This window comes from Vipera ursinii (assembly GCF_947247035.1).
Source record: "Vipera ursinii genome assembly, chromosome: 6".
Classification (NCBI taxonomy): Eukaryota; Metazoa; Chordata; class Lepidosauria; order Squamata; family Viperidae; genus Vipera; species Vipera ursinii.
The window spans coordinates 61,471,530-61,495,489 of record NC_139515.1 but is presented as its reverse complement, the minus strand read 5'-3'; the positions used below and the strand labels follow the sequence as shown (position 1 = coordinate 61,495,489).

The 23,960-nt window shown below is 36.8% G+C and overlaps 1 protein-coding gene across 3 annotated transcripts in view; it reads left to right on the top strand.

Moving 5' to 3' along the window:
* SYNGR1 (synaptogyrin 1) overlaps positions 1-23,130 on the top strand; it is a 30,307-nt gene extending 7,177 nt beyond the window's left edge. Inside the window, exons 2-5 of one of the 3 annotated variants that reach the window (XR_014492847.1) lie at positions 9,717-9,954; positions 13,997-14,142; positions 17,221-17,523; positions 22,492-23,130. Coding sequence is in view for 2 of the 3 variants with exons in the window: in XM_083365723.1 (XP_083221849.1) it covers positions 9,717-9,954; positions 13,997-14,142; positions 17,221-17,436 (600 nt within the window). In the remaining variant the exon portion in view is untranslated. Of the gene's footprint in view, positions 1-9,716; positions 9,955-13,996; positions 14,143-15,901 lie in introns of all 3 variants that reach the window. The other 2 variants (XM_083365723.1, XM_083365724.1) reach the window with 2 other exon arrangements.
* The last annotated feature ends 830 nt before the right edge of the window (positions 23,131-23,960 follow it).

Here is a 23,960-nt window from a genome sequence, read left to right as displayed (position 1 = left end):
AATTTTTCTAGTATTTCTACACCCCGAACCAACCCAGTGATGCCCTCGATGTGATGTCCCGTTGCCTGGAAGCGGTACAGATTTGGATGGGAGAAAACAGGCTTCGACACAACCCGGCCAAGACAGAGTGGCTCTACATACCGTCATCTCGTTTAGTCCAAGAGGTTCCATCTTTGACTATAGGAGGAGAGATGTTACCTCCCATTGACAGAGCATGCAATCTGGGCGTCCTCCTAGATTCACGACTCAGTTTTGAAGATCATATTGAAGTCGTGGTTAGGGGGGCATTTGCAAAGATTCGCCTTATATGCCAATTGCGCCCCTTTTTGGACCGAGATGCCCTACGTACAGTCACCCACGCACTCGTTACCTCCCGTATAGATTACTGTAATGCTCTCTACATGGGGCTGCCCTTGAAGACCACCCGGAGGCTTCAGCTGGTGCAGAGTGCAGCTGCACGGGTTGTGATGGGAGCACCCCGATACTCCCATATTACACCCCTCCTGCGTGAGCTGCATTGGCTACCGGTTGCCCTCCGGGTGAGATTTAAGGTGCTGGTACTTACCTTTAAAGCCCTACATGGCTTAGGCCCGGGATACTTGCAGGACCATCTGCTGCCGGGAACAAGTTCCCATCGCCCAGTACGCTCACACAGAGAAGGCCTCCTCAGGGTACCGTCAGCTAGGGAATGTTGACTGGCGACCCCCAGGGGGAGGGCCTTCTCTGTGGGAGCGCCAGCCCTATGGAATCAGCTCCCCCCTGAGCTTCGGATGACCCAAAATCTCGAATCCTTTCGCCGCGGCCTCAAAACACTCCTTTTCCACCAGGCTGACCTGGACTGACAGGCATTTTAATTAATTATTTTTAGAATTTTTAATTTATTTTTAGTTTTTAATTTTAATTTATTGCACAGATGATTTTAATTTTATTTTTATCTTGATTTCTGTACTTATTATATGTTTTGTTGTTAGCCGCCCTGAGTCCTGCGGGATATAAATCCCATCAATTAAATAAATAAATAAATAAATAAATAAATAAATAAATAAATAAATAAATAAAAAACATTTTTACCTGTTAAGATTTTCTTAGTTAATTACACTTAAATATTAAGGTTTTTTTTTCTCATGCAAGCCATCACAACAATTTTACATTTCTCATATCTTAAACAAAATCAAAAAAGAGAAGCAAAAAGAAGGAAATAATATATTACTTGAAAAACATGCCCCTCTTAAGCTAAAATACATTTATGTCCAAATATATTTCTATTGTTTTTAAGCATATTCAAACCAATATTTAATCTTTTAAGTATTCCGTCTAATAAATCCACAGCTAATCTTTTAGAACTGTTCAAAACATTCTTATTAATTAAATTTTTCTCAAAATCCATTACACTTAAATATCTAAAACATTTCCCTCATATAAATCATCCCAACATTTTTATATTTCTATATCATAAACAAAAATACTGTGCTACTTGAGGAGCCTATCCCTCTTAAACTAAAATTCATTTATATCCAAAATTTTAACTTTAACCATATTCAAACAAGTGCTTAATCTTTTTAAATATTCCATCTGTTAAGTCCCATCATCTAATTTCTTAATTCTAACTTTAGCCCTTTTCCCCCTAACATCTTTCCTAATCAGTATGCTCTGCTAGACCAAAAGGTCTTCCCATAGTTTTATAGATATTGTTGTAGGTAAAAGAGACGTGTCAAGTAAGGTGTTTTTCTGTGGATGTTTTGCCCCTTCATATTCCTTGAAAATCTTTTTCTTTCTTTCTCTCTTAGTTTCTCCTATCTTTTTTTGTCTTTCAAGTTCTTGTAGTTCTCCTGACAGCTCTTTAATCCATTTTGTCAAATCTTTTTTCTTATCCTTAGACTTATTTTGCAATCTTGAAGTATAAGTTGTCTTTTCCATATCAAATATTTCCTGCAAGTTTTTCTTTGCCTGGGTTAAATCATAGTTCCTTCTATTGCTGAATTCCATCTTTAAGTCTCTTTCCTCTGGTTTATGTTCAGTTATCTGCTTTACTTGATCGCTCTCTTTTTTCTAAGAATTTTTTGTTGTGAAGTTAAATTGAAGATGTGTTCATTTAAATTTTCAAAGTTATTTTTAATTTCCTCGTGGCTTGAAGTAATTGTCATTTGTATTAGTTATAGCATAGCATACATTTCCTCCTGGAAAGTATTTGTTTTTTCTTGATATGCTTTTTCTGCAGATCTCTGATGTTCCCCGATAGCCAAAAATCAAAGTTTTCCTTTCTCTGAAAACAGCTTTAAAGTCACAATTCAATAAGTATTTATAATTCAGGAAGGTCAATCTTTTTTCCTAAGTTTTATAGTTCTTGTTTTGTAGCTAGCCCAAAATGTTTTCTTTTCTTTATTATAGCTGTTCTTTGTTTAGTTAAAATGTTGAAGGTCACAATAACAAGTTATCTTTTCCTGGGCTTGCCAGTCCCTGTATTTAGAGCAGCCATAATTATATATTGTCATCCACCACTAGATGTCAGCACCAGTTCATTTTTCAGTTTTCAAAACAGGCAATTGCTTTCTGTTTTCATCAGTAATCTTTTGCCAAGAAAATCTTAACTAATTCCACTGATTTCACACTTATCCAGATTTATGTTTTATATTCATTTCATTTCAGTATATTTCTGCCCCTCATAAAAATTTAATTTGCCGCTTCCGTCTATGGGAGGGTAGAACAAAAATCCTCCTCCTCTAACTTTTGGAGGATTTTTGCTTCTTGGGGTTTTTTTCTTCTTCAGGAAATCAATCAAGTAGAAGAGAGAGAATCAGTATTCTTACCCAGTTCCAAACATGTTTACGATCAAGCTTAACTTAGTGCTTTTTGGCTTCAGCTGCTTGTAGCTTGGGCTAGATTCTGGAGTGATGCTACTCTTTCTTCTGTTGGTTTCTGGAGGGCTTTCCCTGAACAACTGGATCAACCGCCATCTCTCCACAGTTGGCGGGGCTTTCCTCCTTCTTTGCCGCCTCTTCAGGGTGACTTTTGGTCCATTTAAGGTCCCCAAACAGAGAAGAATTGGCTGTAGGGTGCAGAGCCCCACGATCCCTAGGCTACTTGTGCTACTGCATAAAACCGGAAGCCATTTATCATCCAGTTCTTGTGTATATCCTCTGCAAATGCCATGTGATCCAGGAAAAGATGTCACTGTTTCCCAGGCAAATGGCTGCATTCATGCTACTGCATACTTGGAAGAACCTTTTTGGAATCTATTCCAAACTGTTGCACAGCCATACAAAATAATTCTCCTTTGATTAGTATTAGTAATTTATCACTCAAATGCAAGATATTGCTTTCACTATAGTTGGGTAAAAGTGGGTAAAAGTTTCAAAAGGTTACATCTGTACACATTTATTTCTCTGTATGTTTTCTATTAGAAACCAGCAGTGTTCAAAACCTTCAAAACTGCTAACAAAAATAATTAAAACAATATCACAGCATTCATCCAAATCCAATATTAATATATACATTTAAAACAGTATGCATTTATCAAAGAAGATGCCCATTTTGTGGGAAGAAAGGGAATGTGTTCCAAAAGGTAAGTTTGTTAGCAATTCTTCCAGTAGAAATTTCTCTTCAACATCTTGTGGGATGAAGAAATTCAACAGATTACTGGCATACTAACACAATAAGATTTTTCCCCCCTCCTTATTGCCAAAAAAACAGTTTACATGTCAAATGCCGGTCATGCTGCTGTTAAAAGAAAATAAAGTATTAGGAGGGAGAAGGTTGGCAACCTTGACGTGCCACCTGCCATAACCCATCATTCTTACTTTATGTCGTTTTTCTGAGTACTATGCAAACTATACTGTCTATCATGCATATACTGTATATTTTATGACAGCTCTTTCCTTGAGAATTCTTATTCCTACTATCCATTTAAAAGTTCTTAGACAGGAATTGGGGCATGTGAGAGTAGGGAAATGAGTAGCAGGAAAAAAAACATGGTGATTACATGATGATTAAAAATGTAAAAGAAAGTTCTGTTTCTCAAAGATTTGCAGAACAGGATTTCAAAGAATCAGGAAGTAGCAAGGAACAGTTTAATCTGCTAATTTCAATCCCCTACTCAGTTGCAAGAATCCAAATTACAGTAAAGCCTCAACAGATGAAAACATGCAGTAAAGGGGAAATTGTGAATTCTCCGGGTAACTGACTTTTTTTTTTGGTTAGGAAGATTTTTTTCAACATTCAGTTTGAATCTACAATCCTGTCAGTTTTACTTTGTGTCCTGACTTCTGGAATAAGAAAAAACAAGTCCTAATCTCTTAAATTATATCCTTTCAGATATTTGAAGAGGGCTTGCATATGCCCCTCATTCGGCCTTACAGTTAAACAGTCCAGTCCCTTCAATTTCTCTTCAAGGACCTTTTAGCTTCTAGTTCTTTGATCAAGTACATTGATCTTTTGTGAATCTTTTCCAGTTTCTCAATATATACTTTTAAGAGTGTAGTTCCAAGAACCAGACAAGATAGAATCTGATCAGTGCAGAATAAAATAGAACAAATACTTCTAATTTGGAAATTATACTATTGATGTAAGCTAAAATTGCATTCATTTGTTTTACATCCTCTTCACGCTGCTGATTTGCAAGCTACTCTTATAAAGTATTTTTCTTAACTATTGTTACCTAGACATGTATCACTATACCTGTATAGTGACTGCTTTGAGTTTTATCTTCTGGAATAAAAATTATCCTATCCAGTTTTGAATAATATGCATATTTGATAAGCATTCCATCCACTTCTTATCCAAATCATTTATGCAGCTCTGTGACCATATTTAAAGATTGATTGACTGACATACAAATCATTAAATGAAAATGTGAAATGTAGAGGTAGAGGATCACACAGGAGAAAGTCTTCTTCTATCTACGAAATAGGTGAGCACCTAGAAGCAGGGGGCGGGGAATCTTCAAAAGAGAGTTAGGCTTTAAGCTGTGTGCAGCAACACCTTAAATTGTGCCAAGTAGACAAATGGTAACTAGTAGACCTCTTAGTGCAAATATTGTATGCTCCCTGTATTTTCAGCTGTCATGTTTTGCACTAACTGCAATTTCTGGACACTCTTTAGGGCAGTCCCAGGTTAAGTGAATTGCAGTAGTCAAGCTATAATATAAGCAAGGCATGGACAAAACCTATCTCTTATTTAAAAGCACTGAAATATGATATGTATGAGATAGCTAAGCTATATGTTAAATTGTGCAGAACTGAATATAAGTGTGTTATAGACAAATAATATAGAGGCATCACTTTTCAAGCAAATAGGCATGCACTGGATTTATTTTCAGGAATGGCAGAGAAAGCATTTCTGTGGAAAAATGAAAATTGCATGTTGCATGAAGCTGAAATGTCAAAGAAGACTGGAGTTGGTAGCAGCCCTGTAAAATATAAATACTGTATATGATAGCAAAGGTACCACCTATTATTTCAAGTTATAGACAATATTAAAAGTGAAAAGTGCTATAAACATCTTGACTTTTCTAGGTGTGGTTCTGTCTATAGTTATCTAGAATTTAGTCCGTTGTGAATAGGATTTACTCCTTAATGGGCATGTAGAAAGTTGGTTTTATTAAATTCAGAAGCAGTGTAAGATATTGTAAATATTTATAAGAATAGGTTTTATGAATAGATCTCGTATAATAAAGACTGAGAATAATTTGTGCCCCATTTGAATAACCATTTCTCACAAAAAAGTTGCAAGTCCAAATGGAAAGAAATTCCTTCAATTATAGATAGTCTTCAACTTACGTCAACAATTGGGACCAGAATTTCTGTTGCTAAACAAGCCAGTTGTTAAGTTTATAGCACTCAATTTTATCACCTTTTTTGCTACAGTTGTTAAGTAAATCATTGAATTTGTTAAGTGAATCATATCATTATTAAGTGGAAGGCCCAAAATACCAGGACCACACATGAAGTTCCAAATTAAACTGATTTATTGCTCATGTGTATGGACAGGAATCTACTCAACTAATGATTAGCACTATTTTGGTGCCAGATAAGGGATAATGGAGTTCAAGAGGGATTGGACTTAATCCATTTGTGGCTATGTAGAGACTGTAGGCTGCTCTTTTGACTCTGCCCCCTATTTCTGTCAGTTCTTTTCTATTGAGTGAATCTGGTTTCTCCTATTGATTTGCTTGTTGGAAACTGGCTGAGAAGGTTGCAAATGGTGATGATATCACCCCAAGATGTTGCAACCATCATAAATACATGCCAGGTGCCAAGCACCCAAATTATGATCATGTGACTATGGAAGTGCTACAATGGTTGCAAGAGTAAGAATTCATTATCAGTTATGTTTTTCAGTGCTGTTGTGACTTTGTATGATGACTAAATAAATGAGGACTACACACTATTGTACCATATAACAACTGGCAACACAGCAGTGGTCTCAATAAGTGTCAAGTACAGTACTCAGAGGATCAGTAAAACATCTGAGCTTTTCCATAACATCTTTGGGGGAAAAACTAGAACTTTTCAGGTGTACTGAGACTTCTCTCTTTCCCCAATCCTAGAAGTTCCCTTTTTAAGAGGTGTGTGTGTGTGTGTGATGGTCATCTTTCTTTGCAATAAATATGATAAATGGTCAAAATGTGGAAGCATTGTGTTAGGTGCAGGTTTAATTCTTCTTCAAGTAGATCCACTGAAACAATGGGAGCTTAAGGCTACTTTAGTCATATCTAAATAATTTCCCTTGAGTTTTAGTTGGTCTGTTTTAAATATAGCTGAACTTGGATTTAGAGAACAATAGATTTGAAAGACTATGTTGTCCAACTTCTTGGGGTTCAGTTCAAGAATCCTAATTATGATGGAGATTCAGCTTGAATCTCATTTCATTTCAACAAGAACACAATAAGAACTTCTGAAGCTATTCTATTCTGTCTGGAGCCCCCAACTGTTTTTGCTTGGAATTATCATATGTAAGAAAAAAAGTCTGCTGTATTCTTTCTGAGATCAATTCAGTTATAAACCTGGTGAGAAATATGTTGTGACTAAAGAAATGAAAGGTGGTTTAGCAGCATTTCTGTGAGGGGAAGGATTCATAATACCGGTAAGTAAAATGCTAGAAATAAAAAGAATTCAATGCACAGTGGGTGGTTTCAAAAATTAAGTAGTACATTGGTCAAGGAGAAAGGCAGCTTTCAGTGTCTGGTGCTCAAGAGGGATCTGGGGGCTGAGATGCCAACACATCACATGATACCTAGGAGAGCTTAATAGACCATTGGAAATGGGTATCATGCTGCAGGCATCACATGGCAGTCAAGAGATCTATTGTGTAAGCTATCTGTTCAATTTACTTTGCAACATTGGGGATAAGGAAGATGAGGGTAGTTTTTTTTATCACTGACTGACTTTATGGAGAAAATATCCACTGAAAATAACAAGGTTCAAAATCACAGGAGTGCTGAGAAAATATTTTTAGTGATTAATCTAGTACTGTACAGGTCTGTGCCTTGCCTTCTCTCTCATTCCTTCTTCATTTTCTTGGAAATGCTTTGCCTACAGCCATACGTTTTTCTGTCTGTCCTCTGTATCTATAAATAGAAGTGATCTGAAACATTACAAAACAGTTGTTAATTCCAATTTTTCTGCTATGTCTTTATATCTACACGCTATACAATTTATTTCAGATGGAAATGTAATCAGCTCCTGGATTTAAAGAAATAGTCCTAAATTATGGCACACACTGATAAGTACATGAAATTTGTCAGAGGTTTCCCAAGCCTTAACTGGGATTGTTTGCTTCCATAGCTAATAAGGCTCTCTATTATCCCTGCACTATAACATGAATTAGACTTTTTTTTAGTTTTATTAGTAAGAGTTTAGTATGGAAGTGGTTCAAAAGAAAAAGTATACTGATGTTTTTAATGGCTGCTCCATGGTTAGAGGTTGTCTAATCTAGTATTTTTCAACCTTGGCCTGCTTAAAATATGGGACTTCCAGCATGTTTTAAAATCTTTTAAAATATCGATATCACATTTAAAAAGTGTATCATCATTTTTTAGACCATAACGGTTTATTTTAAAATATTTTAACAAAAATAACAAAGGAATTATAAATACTCTTGGTTATGCTAAACAGTTCGATAAATTGCCATGCACCATTTCTGCGGTGACCCTTGTTCAAGCTAATCACTACAGAGCATAAACATTATGTGGCACTGGCCAGGTTGTCTGCAGACTACCTGTTCTTGTTCATTTTGCCTTTCAGTCTTAGGTCCTTAATAGGTCACGTTTTGCAAATATCAGCACAAATATGTTTAATATCTACAGGAATTTCTGCTTTTTTCTGTGGCAAGTTATACACCGTGAAATTAATTGTCATAGGAACTAAAACTCCTAAGTACAATTTAGAATATACTTGTTACAATTTTAAAGGTTTACATTTTGTTTTTAGAGCTGTTTTATATTTTACAGCTTTTGGAATGCATTATTTAGAAAAATTATGTGGCTACTCATCTTGAATGTATAACTCTGGGTTGTTCAGAGCAAACCACAGAAATAGATTTTAAAAAGCTGATGTGTAAGTATAATACATCAATAGAAGCATCATAATATACTGCCAATGCAACTATGAACATGTTGTATGTTACTGATATATTCCTCCAAGTCACCTTGACCTATCAGAATGGGCAGTATGTTATGTAAATATGAAAAGTCAAGAATGCTAATGATTAGATATTATTTTTGAATGTTATTGATGTATTGTTTTCTTGATTTGAAAAAAATAAGGAATGAAAAAAATATATACATACGCAGTATTCTAAGTGTGGTCTTTGTAAAGTCTTAGTAAGAACACACTTAGAATACTGCATTCAGTTTGGGTCATCAAATTGTAAAAAAGTTGTTGAGACTATGGAAAGAATGCAGAAAAGAGCAATAAAGATGATTAGAGGGCCATATGAATAATGGTTGTAGAAATTGGGTTTGTCTAGTATAGTGAAAAGAAGGACTAGGGGTGACATGATAGCAGTATTCTAATATTTGAGGGGCTGCCACGAAGAGGAGGTTAACCTATTTTTCAAAGTACTAGAAGGCAAGACAAGAAGTAATGGATGGGAACTAATCAAGGAGAGAAGCAATCTAGAACTAAGGAGAAACAAGTAGTGAAACAGCTTTGCCTTCAGAAGTTGTGGGTGCTTTATCACTGGAGGCTTTCAAGAAGACTGGACAGCCACTTGTCTGAAGTGGTATAGGGTCCCCTGCTTGAGCAGGGGGTTGGACTAAGATCCCTTCCAACTCTGTTATTTTGTTATATGAAAGCCTAAGTGGACGGATGTGTTATGATATAAATCATTAGCTCTGGAGTTCTTCTTGATATATCTTTCAGCCAAATATTTAGCTGAAATTGAGGAAAAAAAGAACACAGCATGAAAATACCTGAGGAACTAGCCATGTTGAAGGCCTCCTTAGCTTTTAGTTACATACTGAATTCTCCTTTCACTGATATAAATGGGATTCCGAAATGGTTATATTGTCTGAAACAACAATTATAGCAAGAATGGTTGTAAGACACAAAGGGCCAAGTTGGGGACAGTTTATCCTGCGATGGTAAAGCTCTGTGTTGATCTAGTTGCTAAGAATCAACACCAATTTGATGATCTATAACTAGTGTGCCTCATGTGAATTTTGTATGTATTTGTATAATAAATTCTTTTAACTCTTTTCTCATCTTTCTGTATCCCAGCTTTTTTCCATTGTTGTGTTTGGCTGCATTGTGAATGAAGGCTATATCAACCATTCAAAGTCACCAGAAGAGTTCTGCATCTACAATCGCAACCAGAATGCCTGCAACTATGGTATCACTGTGGGAGTCCTTGCATTCCTCACCTGCCTTCTTTACTTAGCCCTTGATGTCTACTTCCCACAGATTAGCAGTGTCAAGGATCGCAAGAAAGCTGTGCTTTCAGACATTGGAGTATCTGGTGAGTTTCTGGTGAATGTATATGGGTTTCTATAAGGACAGCGTGTATTCCTGTTGGTGAATATAGATCCAGTCTTACATCTGTATACATGATTTAAATGGCTTTTTAATAATCAGAGATGGAGTTGTATCGTTTTGGAATCTGCTTTACTAAATAAACTGGTTACCTATTGAAATTAAAAGAATTTCTTCTGTTCTCTTGCATCATCTTCATTACCCTTTTTCCTATTTATCTGGCTTCTTAATTTCACCAGTTTTACTCTTTTTTAGTTTTTAAATTAACACATTTTCTTGCCAAATTAATTAATTGTAAATAAGAGGAATTGCCTTTGCTGTAATGGAGGATGACTGTCATTCAGGGCAAATGAGAACTCTGGAAAATGAGGGGCCTCTTTTGGTGGAGTTACATGGCTGCTTTCCTTAACGTCATTCAGAAATGCATAAATAAAGTAACCAGAAAGATTTTTGGCACCACTTTTTAAAAAAGAAAAAAATATTCCTAGAAATACCCTGTTGAAAGGAGAGCTCTTGGATATAATGGAGAAAAGGAACACCCACTTTCTAATTATTAATTTTCCATCAAATAAATATTAATTCTAAAGCAAGCTAATTCCTGATTAAACTAAAAATCTTCAAGATGCCACTGCCATTTGTTTTGGCTCTAAAGGATACAGTAAGACTTAAAATCTTCTCTACTTCTTATGAAACTGAAGACCAAATTAAAAGGAATTGGGGCTGGCTTATGCAGGCAGTAATCGGCTTAGGAGAGTTATCTACCTATTCAGAGAATATTCTCCAAGAGCATCAACCAGGAGCATTGAATCAGCAGCATCCATGGGTGAGTGGGTTTCAAAATGGGCAGGATGGTGAATACAAAAATCTAAGACCCAACAGGTACTGCTGTTCTGGACTATTAGAAATATTTTTTAAAACCCTCTTGATTTAAGCTTGACTTTAATTTGTCTCATTGTTCTATTCAACTATATCAAGTCTGGTTCCAAAGCAAATTGATATATAAACATTAATGCAGTCACAACTTATTTAAGTCACATTGATTTCAGTGAATTTCTACACTTGAATTACACATCTTTCTTAAAAACATATCTTTATTCTGAGATGCTGATTTGTTCCTATGGTTCTTCCAAGCATTATAATTTGCTATCACTAGTAATTGTCTCCAATTGTTTCTGCCCGTCTGGTTTGCTTGGGCATAGCAGACACACTGGAGATCTGCTCAATTAAATGTTGTTATCTTGTGGGATCAAAGGGTTGTGGAACAGCATTCCTCCACAGACACACAAGCCCCAAAACCTCAAGCCACCTGGAAGCTTCTTAAGACCTGGCCCTTTTCCCAGGCCTGAAGATAGGATGTATGTGGAGCCCCAACAGTTTTTTAGAAGTGTTATTTATGTGGGTTTTGTCTGGGTAATCATGTTTCATTAAGTGATGCATTTTTAAATCTTAAAGTTACCTAGAATATTTTTGGAGTCAGAGAGCCTAAAATCCAATAAATAAACCTAGCAAAGCAACAGTTGTCCAATGGACAGGGTTATTTCAGTGAATTATTTTTCACAATTGTATTTTCACAAATGTTATTTTTATAGTTGAGAAGTGATTCCATACTAATTCTCCCTTCAAGGAAGCCTTCTGTGAAAATTTTCAAGCATGAGTTAATGCAGCCTAAGATAACATTGTATGGCCTTCTCCAGCAGCATCTTTTCAGATAAGGTAGAGACTAGTTTGACAGACAATCTTGGAAGCCGGCAGTCTTACAAATTTGAAAAAAAAAATGCCCTTGTGCTTTCAGAGAAAATAAAGCACATTGTTATACTAGCGCATCAGGCATGCATTCTCTTCCATGGACGGTGCTGATTGTTTCTCTTGCCCATCCTTAGAGGAAGCCATCCTTTTCATCCTTACGATAGGGTTTTTTTTCTCCTTCCATTCAATCATGCCCACTTCTTGGAGATTGCCTGCACAAATCCCTGCAGTTTTGTTGACAGAGTTTTTCAGAAGTGATTTGTCATTTCCTCCTTCCTAGGACTGAGAAAAAGTGACTAGTTCGAAGTCACCGAGGAAACTTTGTACCTAAAGTGGAATTAGAACTCACAGTTTCCTACTTTCTAGACTGATGTTTTAACCACTTAAACCAAATGGCTCTGTAAGATGGTTCAATTTGATTATAAATCCATTAAGGTATAATATTTACAATAGATGCATCTGTTCATAATGTCAGGATAGAAAAGAACGGCCAGGGGATATTTGCTTAATGCCTGCTCATTTTTGTTTTGTTTTGCTTTGTTTCTTCTATGTTCTTCTATAGCAGAGCTAGTTAGCTTACTGGCATGGAAATGCTACATAAATAATGGAAGAAAGGAAATACATTTTGGAGTTATTACTCCAGTTCTCTTAACCATGATTACTTAAAAGCAAAACAGTAATTTAAAAGCTGTGTTTCAAGCCAGTCAGAGTCAGTTTAACTCTTAGTTCTGCTTTGACTCAGAATGAGGCCAAAATCACATTGTTCTCTCCCACCCTCACCCCATCTAAAACTGCAGAAATAATAACTGCCTACCATACAGAACCGATTATAGAAATTCCTATGGATTATTTAGACCAGGGCTTTTCAACCTTTTCACCCATTGTACCACTTTTAGGATATGGCAACATCCAAGTACCACCAGTCGCCTAGCTCCAGCCATCTCTTGCCTAGGCTTGTGCGGTGCTGCCACCAGTTCAGCTCATTCCCCTCCCCCGCTACCACTTTTCTAGGATGATCGCGTACCACCTGCCAGGTGTCAATGTACCACAGGTGGTACCCGTACCACTGGTTGAAAAGCCCTGATTTAGACTATTGAGACCATCAGCAATATAGGATTTCTTTCAAGATAGGGCTCTTTCTACATCTGTCCTTCTCAGCTGAGCCTGTTTTCCATTGTATCGTTTTAGTTCTGCAGAATTGCTGCAATTCAAGAATAAATGAGCAAATGACTCCACTGTTGTGAGGCCAGGAGATACCGTTTGTACAGTGGAAATGAACTTATTCTTGATGACTAAGCCTTGCCATTCCACAGCATGTTCCTTACTTAAGGCAGAACTGACTGTTAACACAACAAACCAGATTTGCTGGGTAAATGAATATGTGTGCTCTCCCTTCTTCCTCCTTTCCCTAAAAGTCCTCGGCAATACAGCTACATTCCTTACAAGCTGAAAAGAAAAAGATGCTATTGCTGCTGGCTTGCAAAGCATAAAGGAGGAAAAAGAATACCAGGATAGGAAATTGGTGTGTGTTTGTGTGTGTAGAACTTGACAATTGCAACCAGAATTTCCATTGCTAAACAAGATGGTTGTTAAGTGAGTCACACCCAATTTTATAATCTTTTTGCCATGGTTCTTAAGTGAATCACATGGTCATTAATTTCCCTATTGACTTTGCTTGTTGGAAGCCAGCCAGGAAGGTTTTAAATGGCAGTCACATGACCTGGGATGCTGCAACTGTCATACATGCTAATTGCCAAGCACCCAAATTTTGATCCTGTGATTATAGGAATTCTGCAATAGTTGTAAGCACAAGGACTGGTCATAAGTCACTTTTTCCAGTGCCATTGTAACTTCAAATGGTTGCTAAATAAATGGTTGTAAATCAAGGACTACCTGTATGGAGAGCAACGAGGACTTATTATATTTTCACAGCTAGAATTACATCTGAGTGCAGATCCTGGCCAAATGAAAGATGTTAAAATGACTGTTGCCATATTTATCAGGGATAGATAGCAGAGAGGGAAAAGGGCCTTTTAATCACTAGTTCCCTTTTTCAAATTCTTTCATTCCCTCAAATTTGGAAAATGTAAGGTTTGGGAATAATAGGTTTGGATTTAACTTGCAATTCCACGCTATAAAGAACTGGAATTTATCCCAATCTGCAAATCACTTTGAGATATTATAGGGAAAAAAATTCTGAACAAATGTGAGAATTAAAATTCATGGTTGTGTAATCCTTCATCCCTCCCTTTCCCTCTTGTTTTGATGGTGATATTTTATAGGCTTTTGGGCATTTCTCTGGTTTGTCGGGTTTTGTTTCTTGGCTGACCAATGGCGTGTTTCAAAGGAAGAGGATAGTCTACTGAATGAAGGATCAGATGCTGCCCGAGCAGCCATTGCCTTCTCTTTTTTCTCCATCTTCACCTGGGTAAGTTATACAGGCTTGGGCCTTGTCTAGTAATGAGGGGAGTCATTTATAAGCATCTTAATTGCTCCAGGGAGAGCTCCTCTGTCTTTAGTCTTAAAAAATCTGCTTATATGATCTGAATAATGTGGCTTGACTATAGAGAAAAAAAGAATTAGTTGGTCAAAAACATTGTTGCTTACATACTGTATCTGTTTTCTGTCCAACCTTTACTTCCCTATTTTTTTTTATTTTTTTATCCCATTTATATCCCGCCCTTCTCTGAAGACTCAGGGCGGCTTACACTCTAAGCACAAATCAATGTGCTTAGCAATAGCCTTCATTCTATGTATATGCCTGCTTATTAGGGCTTTCAGGGCCACCCCCAAGCGGCATTATTACAAAGTCAGCTTATTGCCCCCAACAATCTGGGTCCTCATTTTACCTACCTCGGAAGGATGGAAGGCTGAGTCAACCTTGGAGATGATGTTGCAGCAAAGGAAACCATCTTAATCCAACTCAGTTGACTTCTACAGCTCTAGATCTCAGCAAACTAGGAGAGGCCTCTGAGGCATCTAATCCAACTTGTTTTTCAAATTAAGCTTTGTAATGCAAAATGGTTCCATGACAGCCATCTCCAACCTGGTGCTCTCCACATAAGCTGGATTTCCTTTCATGATTTTAACTGCTAGTTTCAAAACATTTTAAAGGTTCTCATTGGCTACTTAAGAAAACCCCTAAAAAAGAATGCTTATTTCATTTGACACTGGCATCTTTTAAAAAACAAAATCATCAAATTTGATGATACCGTAGCTAATTCGTTGATTTAGCACTACATTTTTTCTCTATAAATATGAGAAGCAATGTAGATTTTTTAAGATAATTAAAATCATTGCTGGAATAGTTAGGTATACTAACTAAAACAAACTAGACTTGTCATTTCTACAGTGTGAATGAGAATATATCATATTTTGTTCATCTATATTCATTTAATGTCTTTAAATTTAAAATTACCCACCATTTGACTGATGGATTACAAAAAAGGATATTCTGCTTCTGATGATGGAAGGAACAAAAAGTCCAGGATGGATTACAAATGACACTTATTACTAGCCTGACACAGAAAATATTACATTTTAGAGATCTAATGTCATATGGCTTATTTGCCTTATATATTGTCACATGGCGAGAATTTGAAAGGGCTGCAAGACAGCTATTACCAAACATGATTAGGGTGGGAATGGAAAGCCTGGGAGAACAAACTGCTCCCTTCCTCCTCCCTAATCTTCCCGAGCATTCTGAAATTCTGCTACATAATTCTGGCCATTTTGTTGGCAAATCTCAATGGTTTTATCTGGAGATGCTGTCCTGGAGGGACGAGGTTACCCCTCCCAGTGCTGCTTATTGTTTTTATTATTGGCAGTATTGACAGAAGAGAATATTTGTATTCTCTTTTGTAGCTCAGGGGTTGAACTGTGGGGTCCTTGGTGGTACTCTGAGCCACCAAGCTCATGGAGCACCAAGAACCCCATCATTAAGAGATTTTATTCTTGGGATGGATTGAGTCCTTTTCTGGTCCCAATAGAGAAAAAATCTGCTATCTCCTGAAGAAATTTACTGTCACATGAAGTCTTTTATTATAAACACGGCCCCTCTAGATTTCTCTTCTGCTAAATGGAAGTTAGACATCCAGCTGTTTTTCCCATGTTATCTTTAATTTCTATAAGGCCTTGAATTCACATCGTGTCTAATGCCCTTTGTCCATCCTATTCTTTCCCTACAGAGCTTCCTGGCTTTTCTGGCCTTTCGCAGACTTGGAGAAATTACTTTTCAGGAAGAATACAACACACTGTTTCCTAATTCTTCACCAGTTCTCCCCTAATCTTGGGTGCATAAAAATTAGCTTATCAGAGAAAAAATGTTGAGAGCAAATATTTCTGATGCTTAAAGAAAGGAAGGAAGAAAATAGGATGAAAGAGGGCAGGTCCAGCAAATAAAATGGGATGTTTTGGGAAAGAAGGAGAATTCTAGAAACATTGAGCTATTAAAGGAAATATTTGAGGTCTTCTTTTGAAGCTGCAAATAGTTGAAAATAGAGTATTTCCTGTTCAATTTCTTTTCTTCTGCTTCTTTCTCCATCCTCAATGCTAGATAACACCACTGTGCCTTTTTTGTTGACATGGCTAACAACTTTTAACACTAACAACAACAGGTTCATATTCAAAATGTATTTTCTACTCCTGCTCACCCTCATATTGCCACAGCTTGCTCTTCTGTTGCATAACCTACATGTTGATGGTATCAGAAGGCAGTTTAGAAACTGCCATGGTTTCCCACACTGTTTCTTCAGCATTGTTACTAAAGACTATTTCACAAATAAGAGATTTATGATGGGGCTGGACCACTACTTTGATTAATCATAACCACTACTTTGATTAATCTTAAAAATATGGTTTGCCTTTATTCCTACCTGCCAGCTTCCATAGTTCTCCAGAACTAATAGAGGTGGAGTTGCATGGGTATGAGATGTCCCTGAAAAGCTAATGTTGTTTCAGACTCTACCTCCAGCCCAGTCAGCATTGAAAAGCTTGGCTGCACAACCTTCTGTGATCCTTCTGTTATGTAATATATGAGACAATACAGTTACCTGTCCCAGGTATATGAACTATTGAATATGAAAGAGGTCTGACTAAAGCCTTCAACATACTTGACCTGGCCTTGTTGGGTTTCGATATGCTAAAAAAAAAACCCACTCCAGAGCCATATCTTCTACTGTAGCTTTATTTCCGCCAGCCTTTTATCCAAGTAAATAAGCCATAGGATCTCTTCTGAAAGTTTGTTCTTCCCTTGCTTACTCTGCAGTTTCTTTCTTGAACTTGCTGTCTTCGTGAACTGTGCCAGTTCATCTGATCTTTAGAATGTATTTACATTCAGTTAAGTAATTGCAACATGTCACATTCCCTAATTTATGTCTTGTGCATTAACCATTATTAACACAGCTTCTATTTGTTTCTTCCTGGTATGTTTCTCTCTTTTTCCTTCCATTTTTTCCCCATTCCATTTTCCAAAATCTCCCCCATGCTGCCATATCTTCCCTTAAAGGTGGGCCAGTCTTTTCTGGCATTCCAGCGATACCAACTTGGAGCGGATTCAGCACTCTTCTCCCAGGACTACACGGATCCAAGCCAGGAGGCCGGCATGCCTTATGCACCCTACACAAATGACGATACCACAGATAGCATGGGGACCTACCAACAGCCCCCTCCCGCAGATGCTTTTGATGCTGGGACACAGGGATACCAAATTCAAGACTACTGAAAACTGTTGGAGACCTCCTATTTCCCTTTCCCTCTGCCCACTCTCTTCTGCAGAGAAGTCAACGTGCAAAGCAGACCAGAACAACAGGTGACTCTTGGCCAGTTCTGGCCTTCTAGGTTCTCTTTTTTTAATTTCTTCTTTACAGAAAACCTAATGCCTCCTTCTCCTCCTCCTCTGGAATTCTCCATCAAAACTAGATTGTTCATTGAAAAACACTTTATTGTTTGTGTTGCAGTGATAGATTCTTTGTCTGGGAAGCTCAAGCTGTCTTTCAGAGGGAAAGAATCTCAAGATGGTGTTGGTGGAAAGCATAAGCACTAGATAGATGGATGAATACTAGTTAAGATGCCAGTGCATAAATATAAGTGCTGAGAAATGAGAATAAGAACTGGACAAATGAGTAGACCATCCTATAAATGAGTAGTGAAAGTGGGCAAGCAAAGGTGAACGATGTACATAGCAGCAAGGAAAAATATAGATATGGTAAACAGAAAAAGATCTCAGGTAGATGACAATGAAATCATAAAGTGTTGGATGCGGAATCTACAATAAGCCAGATTGGATTTGACAATAGGAAGCTTTAAAAATATCCTGGACTTGATTTTCATGAAATTACTAAAATGTTTTGTTTTGTGCACTCTATTATTATTTTTTATTTATATTTTACCTGCTTCAGGTTGATAATATGTGGTTTCCTTTACAAACTGTTCCAAAGTTTGATCATTTGTGATTGGTTTTTTGGAGAATTGAGAAGTATTACATGATTCTCAAAATGCAAAATGTTAAATATAGGCTGAAGAATGAGACACATGATTACATTTGTTTCTGAATATGAAGCAGCTTTTTACAACAGAATCACATCTGTTCATTCTATAGTAGACTAAACCAAATCTGTTGAACTGACTTTAGTTGACAAAAACAGTATTTGAGAAGAGGCCCAGTCACAATCCACAAAATTTAAACTTAACTAAATGACTGATAATTTCATTCATTTTTTCCTCCAAAAATGCTTTATGGAGACAAGTATGCAAATTATGAATTGTCAACAAATGATGTAGTATTCTAAATCCAGCATAATGGTCATGAAATCTCCCTCAAATTCAGACACATAGTTAATAGATTGTCATCAGGATTATATTGTGCAAATCACAATTCAGATGGAAAAAATGAGTGCCAATAATGGTTTAGAAAATCCTATGAAGATATTGAGATGTAATTCAAGTACCACTGAACAAAATTACCTGTATCAGTACACAATCTTCTTTTCTAGTTTTTTTTAAATAAAGCTGATTTCCACTTGGAGAAATGCCAATGCTGATAAAATTATAGTGAGTGGAGGAACTCTAATGAGGAATGGATATAAAAATAAACAAAAATGTTTGAGGTAAAGCATGGTCAAGAATGAACAGGTAGAAAATGAAAGTGGACTGAATATAAAAATGAGTCATCACTACTGTACAAAAGAAGTTTATTGAAATGGTTTGGTCATATAAAAATAATGAAGTTTGATTTGCAGACTTAAGTACATGAAGAAAGAGTGTATTGAGAGGAAGGGGTAGACCAAGAAAGTCATGTTGAATGAAACTCAAATTCTTCTAGGGAAAGAAGTTTCTTTTTCTTATCTCATGCCTTAACTTTCTTCAGTAAACTATTTCTTGCTTCTTTACTGCACTGTTCATTATGTTGATTGACCCAAAAGGGAATAATGTGATGGATATATAATATATGTATACTATTCATATATTCATTATTCGAGCAATTAATAGGATAAATAAGGAATAAGTGATACAAGTCTAATCAGACAAAGCATTATTCAGAAGTAAACTCCATCTAGTTCAATGGGACTTGCTCCGGAGAATTGTGTCTAGAAGACTGTAAGTTTAAAAATATTTATTCATGAATTTCTGAAGAAAAGTGCTAGGACCAAATGTCATCTGGAAACCACATTCATTGTATTAAATGATAATGTCTTATAAGAAAACATTAACCTTTTGTATAGAGTGTAACAAAACAGAATTCTTCTATCTTTTAAGCTCATGTACAGTGGTCAGAGCTAAGAAAACACCACTAGGTTGTATACCAAAAACATCTGTAAAAAGGCTCATCTACTCATAGTGGTATGTTACCTGATTTGCACGTTGCTAGTACAACTACCTGCTCATCTCTCCTTAACCACTTCTTCATTCAGCAAGCTTTTACTGCCCATTTCCCCTCTAAAGGAAATCATATAATTATTTTCATTTAAGAGGTTTGCCTTAAGTTTACAAAGATCACAACATTTAGTGAAATAAGCCTGTTGCTAAGCAATACAAAACACTAAGCCAAAAGTGAAGATGCAGTATTCAGTCTCAATACTTAGCTAATTTCAAAAATCGTATTTTCTTAATTGTATGTCAGGGAGCCGAAGATAGATCTTTGTCATGATGGCTGTGAATGATAGGAGCTGTAGTTCAGATTATGCTCCCACATTGTCCTTATTCTGATATATCTACAGATAACCTTCCCAATATCACAGCAGTACATCAGCAGGGCCACTGTATAAAATAAGGCAGTGCGATATTTGAAATGCCATTTGGCTATGGGCATCCAGAAGGGGACGTGTCAAAATCTGCAAGATGGCAGACACAGTATTGCAATTTTTTATATGGAAAGCCAGTGAGCATACAAAAGTGTAGGACTTGGATCCCAACATTACTGTACACCTTACTGCAGATATTGATCTCTTTCCTCAGTGGATGTTGCAGCTTTTGACCTTCTCTGCTTTTATTAGAGTCAAGCTAGTATAAACAGACAGTTTTTGTACAAAGAGGAAAAAAAATCTCCATATAATTAGTTCAGGCTTTGAAAGCAGAAAGCAATGAAATGAAAAGAAACACACGCTGTGGTGTTTGGTCTTCCCCTTGTGTGTGGCTTGTATGATGGTTTTGTATGTAGAGTGACTTCAGTATGTTTTCTATTGTCTATTTTTCTCCGGAAATACACTGTGAAGTGGGTATGGCTACTAGGCAGCATTAAGAGGATGTGATCATCTGTAGCACTGAAGCACAAAGAAGAACTTGGTCCTCTTATGGTTCCAGGTGAAAGCAATATTGTATAGGATTGAGTGAGAGGGGAAAATTCTCTTTCAAAGCTTCTGTTATTGGAGTAGCCTTATATTTAAGTCTATAGGAAGGGGAGGGGGGGTTCTTATTAAATCAGGCCAGGGATGCTTGATTATAGAATTGGATGGGAGGCTAGAAAAATCTAGTGGTATAGATTTGCAAAGTTTTGTAAATGTCACTTGCATGCATTCACATCAAGTTCACCTAGAAAAATGAAAACTGGGTTTTGGCTTGTGGGATGAGCCAAGCTACATCAAACTATCTATTTACAAACTGAACTCTAAATTCTTGTAGTAATGGACATTGATTCATGGCACTTTTCCTTTCCCATATGAATATCATTTTAAATCCAAATAGGAGCTTACCCCAGTCATTCAGTATCTATTACAAAGTCTAGAAAAGGGGCACACCTGAGCATGGTGAAAATGTTAGCTCATTTCTGTCACTCTGAAAACCAGGATTACAATTAAGGGTATTGAATCTTTCACTTTAAAATAAACACTATGCTCTTAATCTGGGCGTGGCCAATGTCTGTCTTAAATCTTCCTTCTTACAAAAAGTTCAATAATGATTATCTCTTTGTGTTCTCTTTTGAAACATTTTCTGTTTCATTCAAAGAGCATCAGATGTCAGTTTGGCTTACTTCCATTATTTTTTTTAATTGAACATACGCAAACAGTAACACTGACTACTACATGATACAAGCCTTTTATTTGAACAATAAAAGGGCTTTCTGTAGAAAAAGTCCACCATCAAGAGAGACATTTTGGCTACTCAGAAGCTATATTACCTATTTATTTATTTAAATATTTATATGATTGCCCAATTTGCAAAAATGCAAATCCTGGCAGCCAATAACCATAAAATAAATATTAATCCTTCCTGACAAAGGCCCAATAACAAGAACAATTCACACAACTGGAACATAACAACATATACTTCCTCCCCCCAGTAAGAGCTCACTGTTATAATTAATTCAGCATTGTGATGATTGCTCTTTGATATACCACTAGAATCTTTGCATTAATTTCTGACACAAGATTACAGCCACTGCATACTGAATTATAAAGCAATTGAATTACCTCAGTTTAGCTGAGGAATCATGAGGAATGGATAAACAACATTATGCATAGAGGTCATGCTCAATGAGTTGTCACTTAACTTAGCTTCCTGCCACATGGCTATGCCTCTTTAGCACCATACATCTGCCCTTTACACTAATGTATTCCTTGTGCTACAATTCTAGTATAATTTGGCTGCTTGACCTAATGTGAAACAGTTTGGAAATAAAATATTGGCACTGAAACATTACATTATATTTCTGAAGTATCAGTTGTTATCCTCAGATTGTAATTGTTCAGAGGAATACAAGCCACATAAATGTTGACAATTAGATTGATCAGCATATAGGGATCTCATTTAATGATATCTTTGTTTATTACCAAAGCAATGAGGGGTGAAGCATATCTTAAATATACAGTAAATACTATTTGGCTCAGACAGACACCTCTCTCATTCACTGGAGTGTAAGGAAGAGGAGATACAATACAATCAGATTTGCAACATTCTGTTATTATGGCCAAGCATAATAAAAGTAAATTTAGCCTTCCTGTGGAATTGATTTCCTAATCTGATCTATCTGGTGAAGTTGAAAGCCCCCAAAGTAAATATCCATCATCCAGATGAAGAAGATTGCTAGGCAACAATGTAGATTGTTTATTGAAGGTTTGGTGAGTTGCCTTATATTGTATAGAGCTGTACTAGGCTAATGGTTCATAAAGATTGGCTTGTAATTTTTGTGTGCACAGCAAATAGGGAAGTACTTGAATACATATCTTATCTGCAGACCATTATCATTATGATGTGCAATTAAGGAGAATGGATATCCAGTTCAATTATTTATTGACTATTGAAACCAAATTAACATTTCTCCAATCTTTGTATTTTTCCCTAGTTTTTTCAATAATGGTGGACAGTGGTTCTTGGTATTTCATGCTGCTAGATCTCTGTACATTCCCAAGCATGATTTCATATGCAAAGAATGACTACTTTGGGTGATCCTATGAAATTAAGCTGGAAGAGAATAAGAAATCATAGACCAGTTCATTTTATGTCATGCAATACATACAGTTCTGACAATCTTTGTCCCAGAATCATTGTCTCAGGAGTCTATCCTTAATCTATTGCATTACTGCCCATGTATAGTATATATATTATATATATAAAGATGTATAATATAGAACTCTATATAGACACTAATACACATATGTGGCAATGAAAGAGTGGCTTGCTCCATACAGGATCCCCAAATATTCAGTGAACTCATAGCTCCACTCATTTTATCCTCTTCAGTGTATCTCTTCCTGCCAACTAATAGAAGAAACCCTGATCTTTTGGCACCTCTGTTTATGATGTCCTGTATGTTTGTGGTTATTTAAAAAAAAACAAGTGAAGGTGATAATTGATATGTTACCAATAAAATTGTTACATTGAAAATTGTAACAGGAGTCTTCTGAAATTTTCATTTTCTCAAATTTAAATTATTATATTAGTTCAAATGACTGTGCACAATTTGTGGCCTCAAAGCCACATGCAGCCCTGAATAATAATAAACCTTTATTGTCAAAGTACAACATGTGTACATTGAGATTAGCTGAGCCTCATCCCCCCCCCCTGTGCTCTCTCCCTCCAACACACAGTGACAACAAACCCTCCATCCTACCACACCATGTGAACCAACTACACCACACACCGGCCTCCCAAGTCAATTCTGCATAAGATTATGTCCCATTTAAAAGCCTAACAGCCCACGGATAAAAGCTATTTTTCAGCCTGTTGCTATGGCTGGCTATGTTCCTATATCTCCTACCGGATGGTAGGAGAGTAAAGAGATACCGTCCAGGGTGTGAGTCATCCCTGAGAATCTTCCTCACTCTTCCAAGGCAACGAGCCCTGGCGATGTCATCCAGTGGTGTCAGGGAACAGCCCACAATGTCTTGTGCTGTGCTCACTACCCTCTGTAATACTTTCCTGTCCGCGGCTGTCAGACCAGCATACCAAACCACAATACCATACGAGAGGACACTATAGTAGACCGGTAAAAGAGGGTCATTAGCTGTTGTTCTACCCTGTTCTTCCGCAAGACCCTAAGAAAGTGAAGCCTCTGTTGGGCCTTTCTAGCCACCTGGGTTGTGTTAACTTTCCAGGTCAGATCTTCACAGAGGTAGACTCCCAGAAATTTAAAGGAGGAAACTCTCTCTACACAGTCCTCCCCGATGTAAAGTGGGGCAGGTTCCTCCTTTTTCCTCCGGAAGTCTAACACCATCTCTTTCGTCTTGCCGATGTTTAGGTGCAAGTTGTTGTTACTACACCATATGGATAGTTTTTGTACCTCCGCCCTATATGCTGTCTCATCCCCACCTG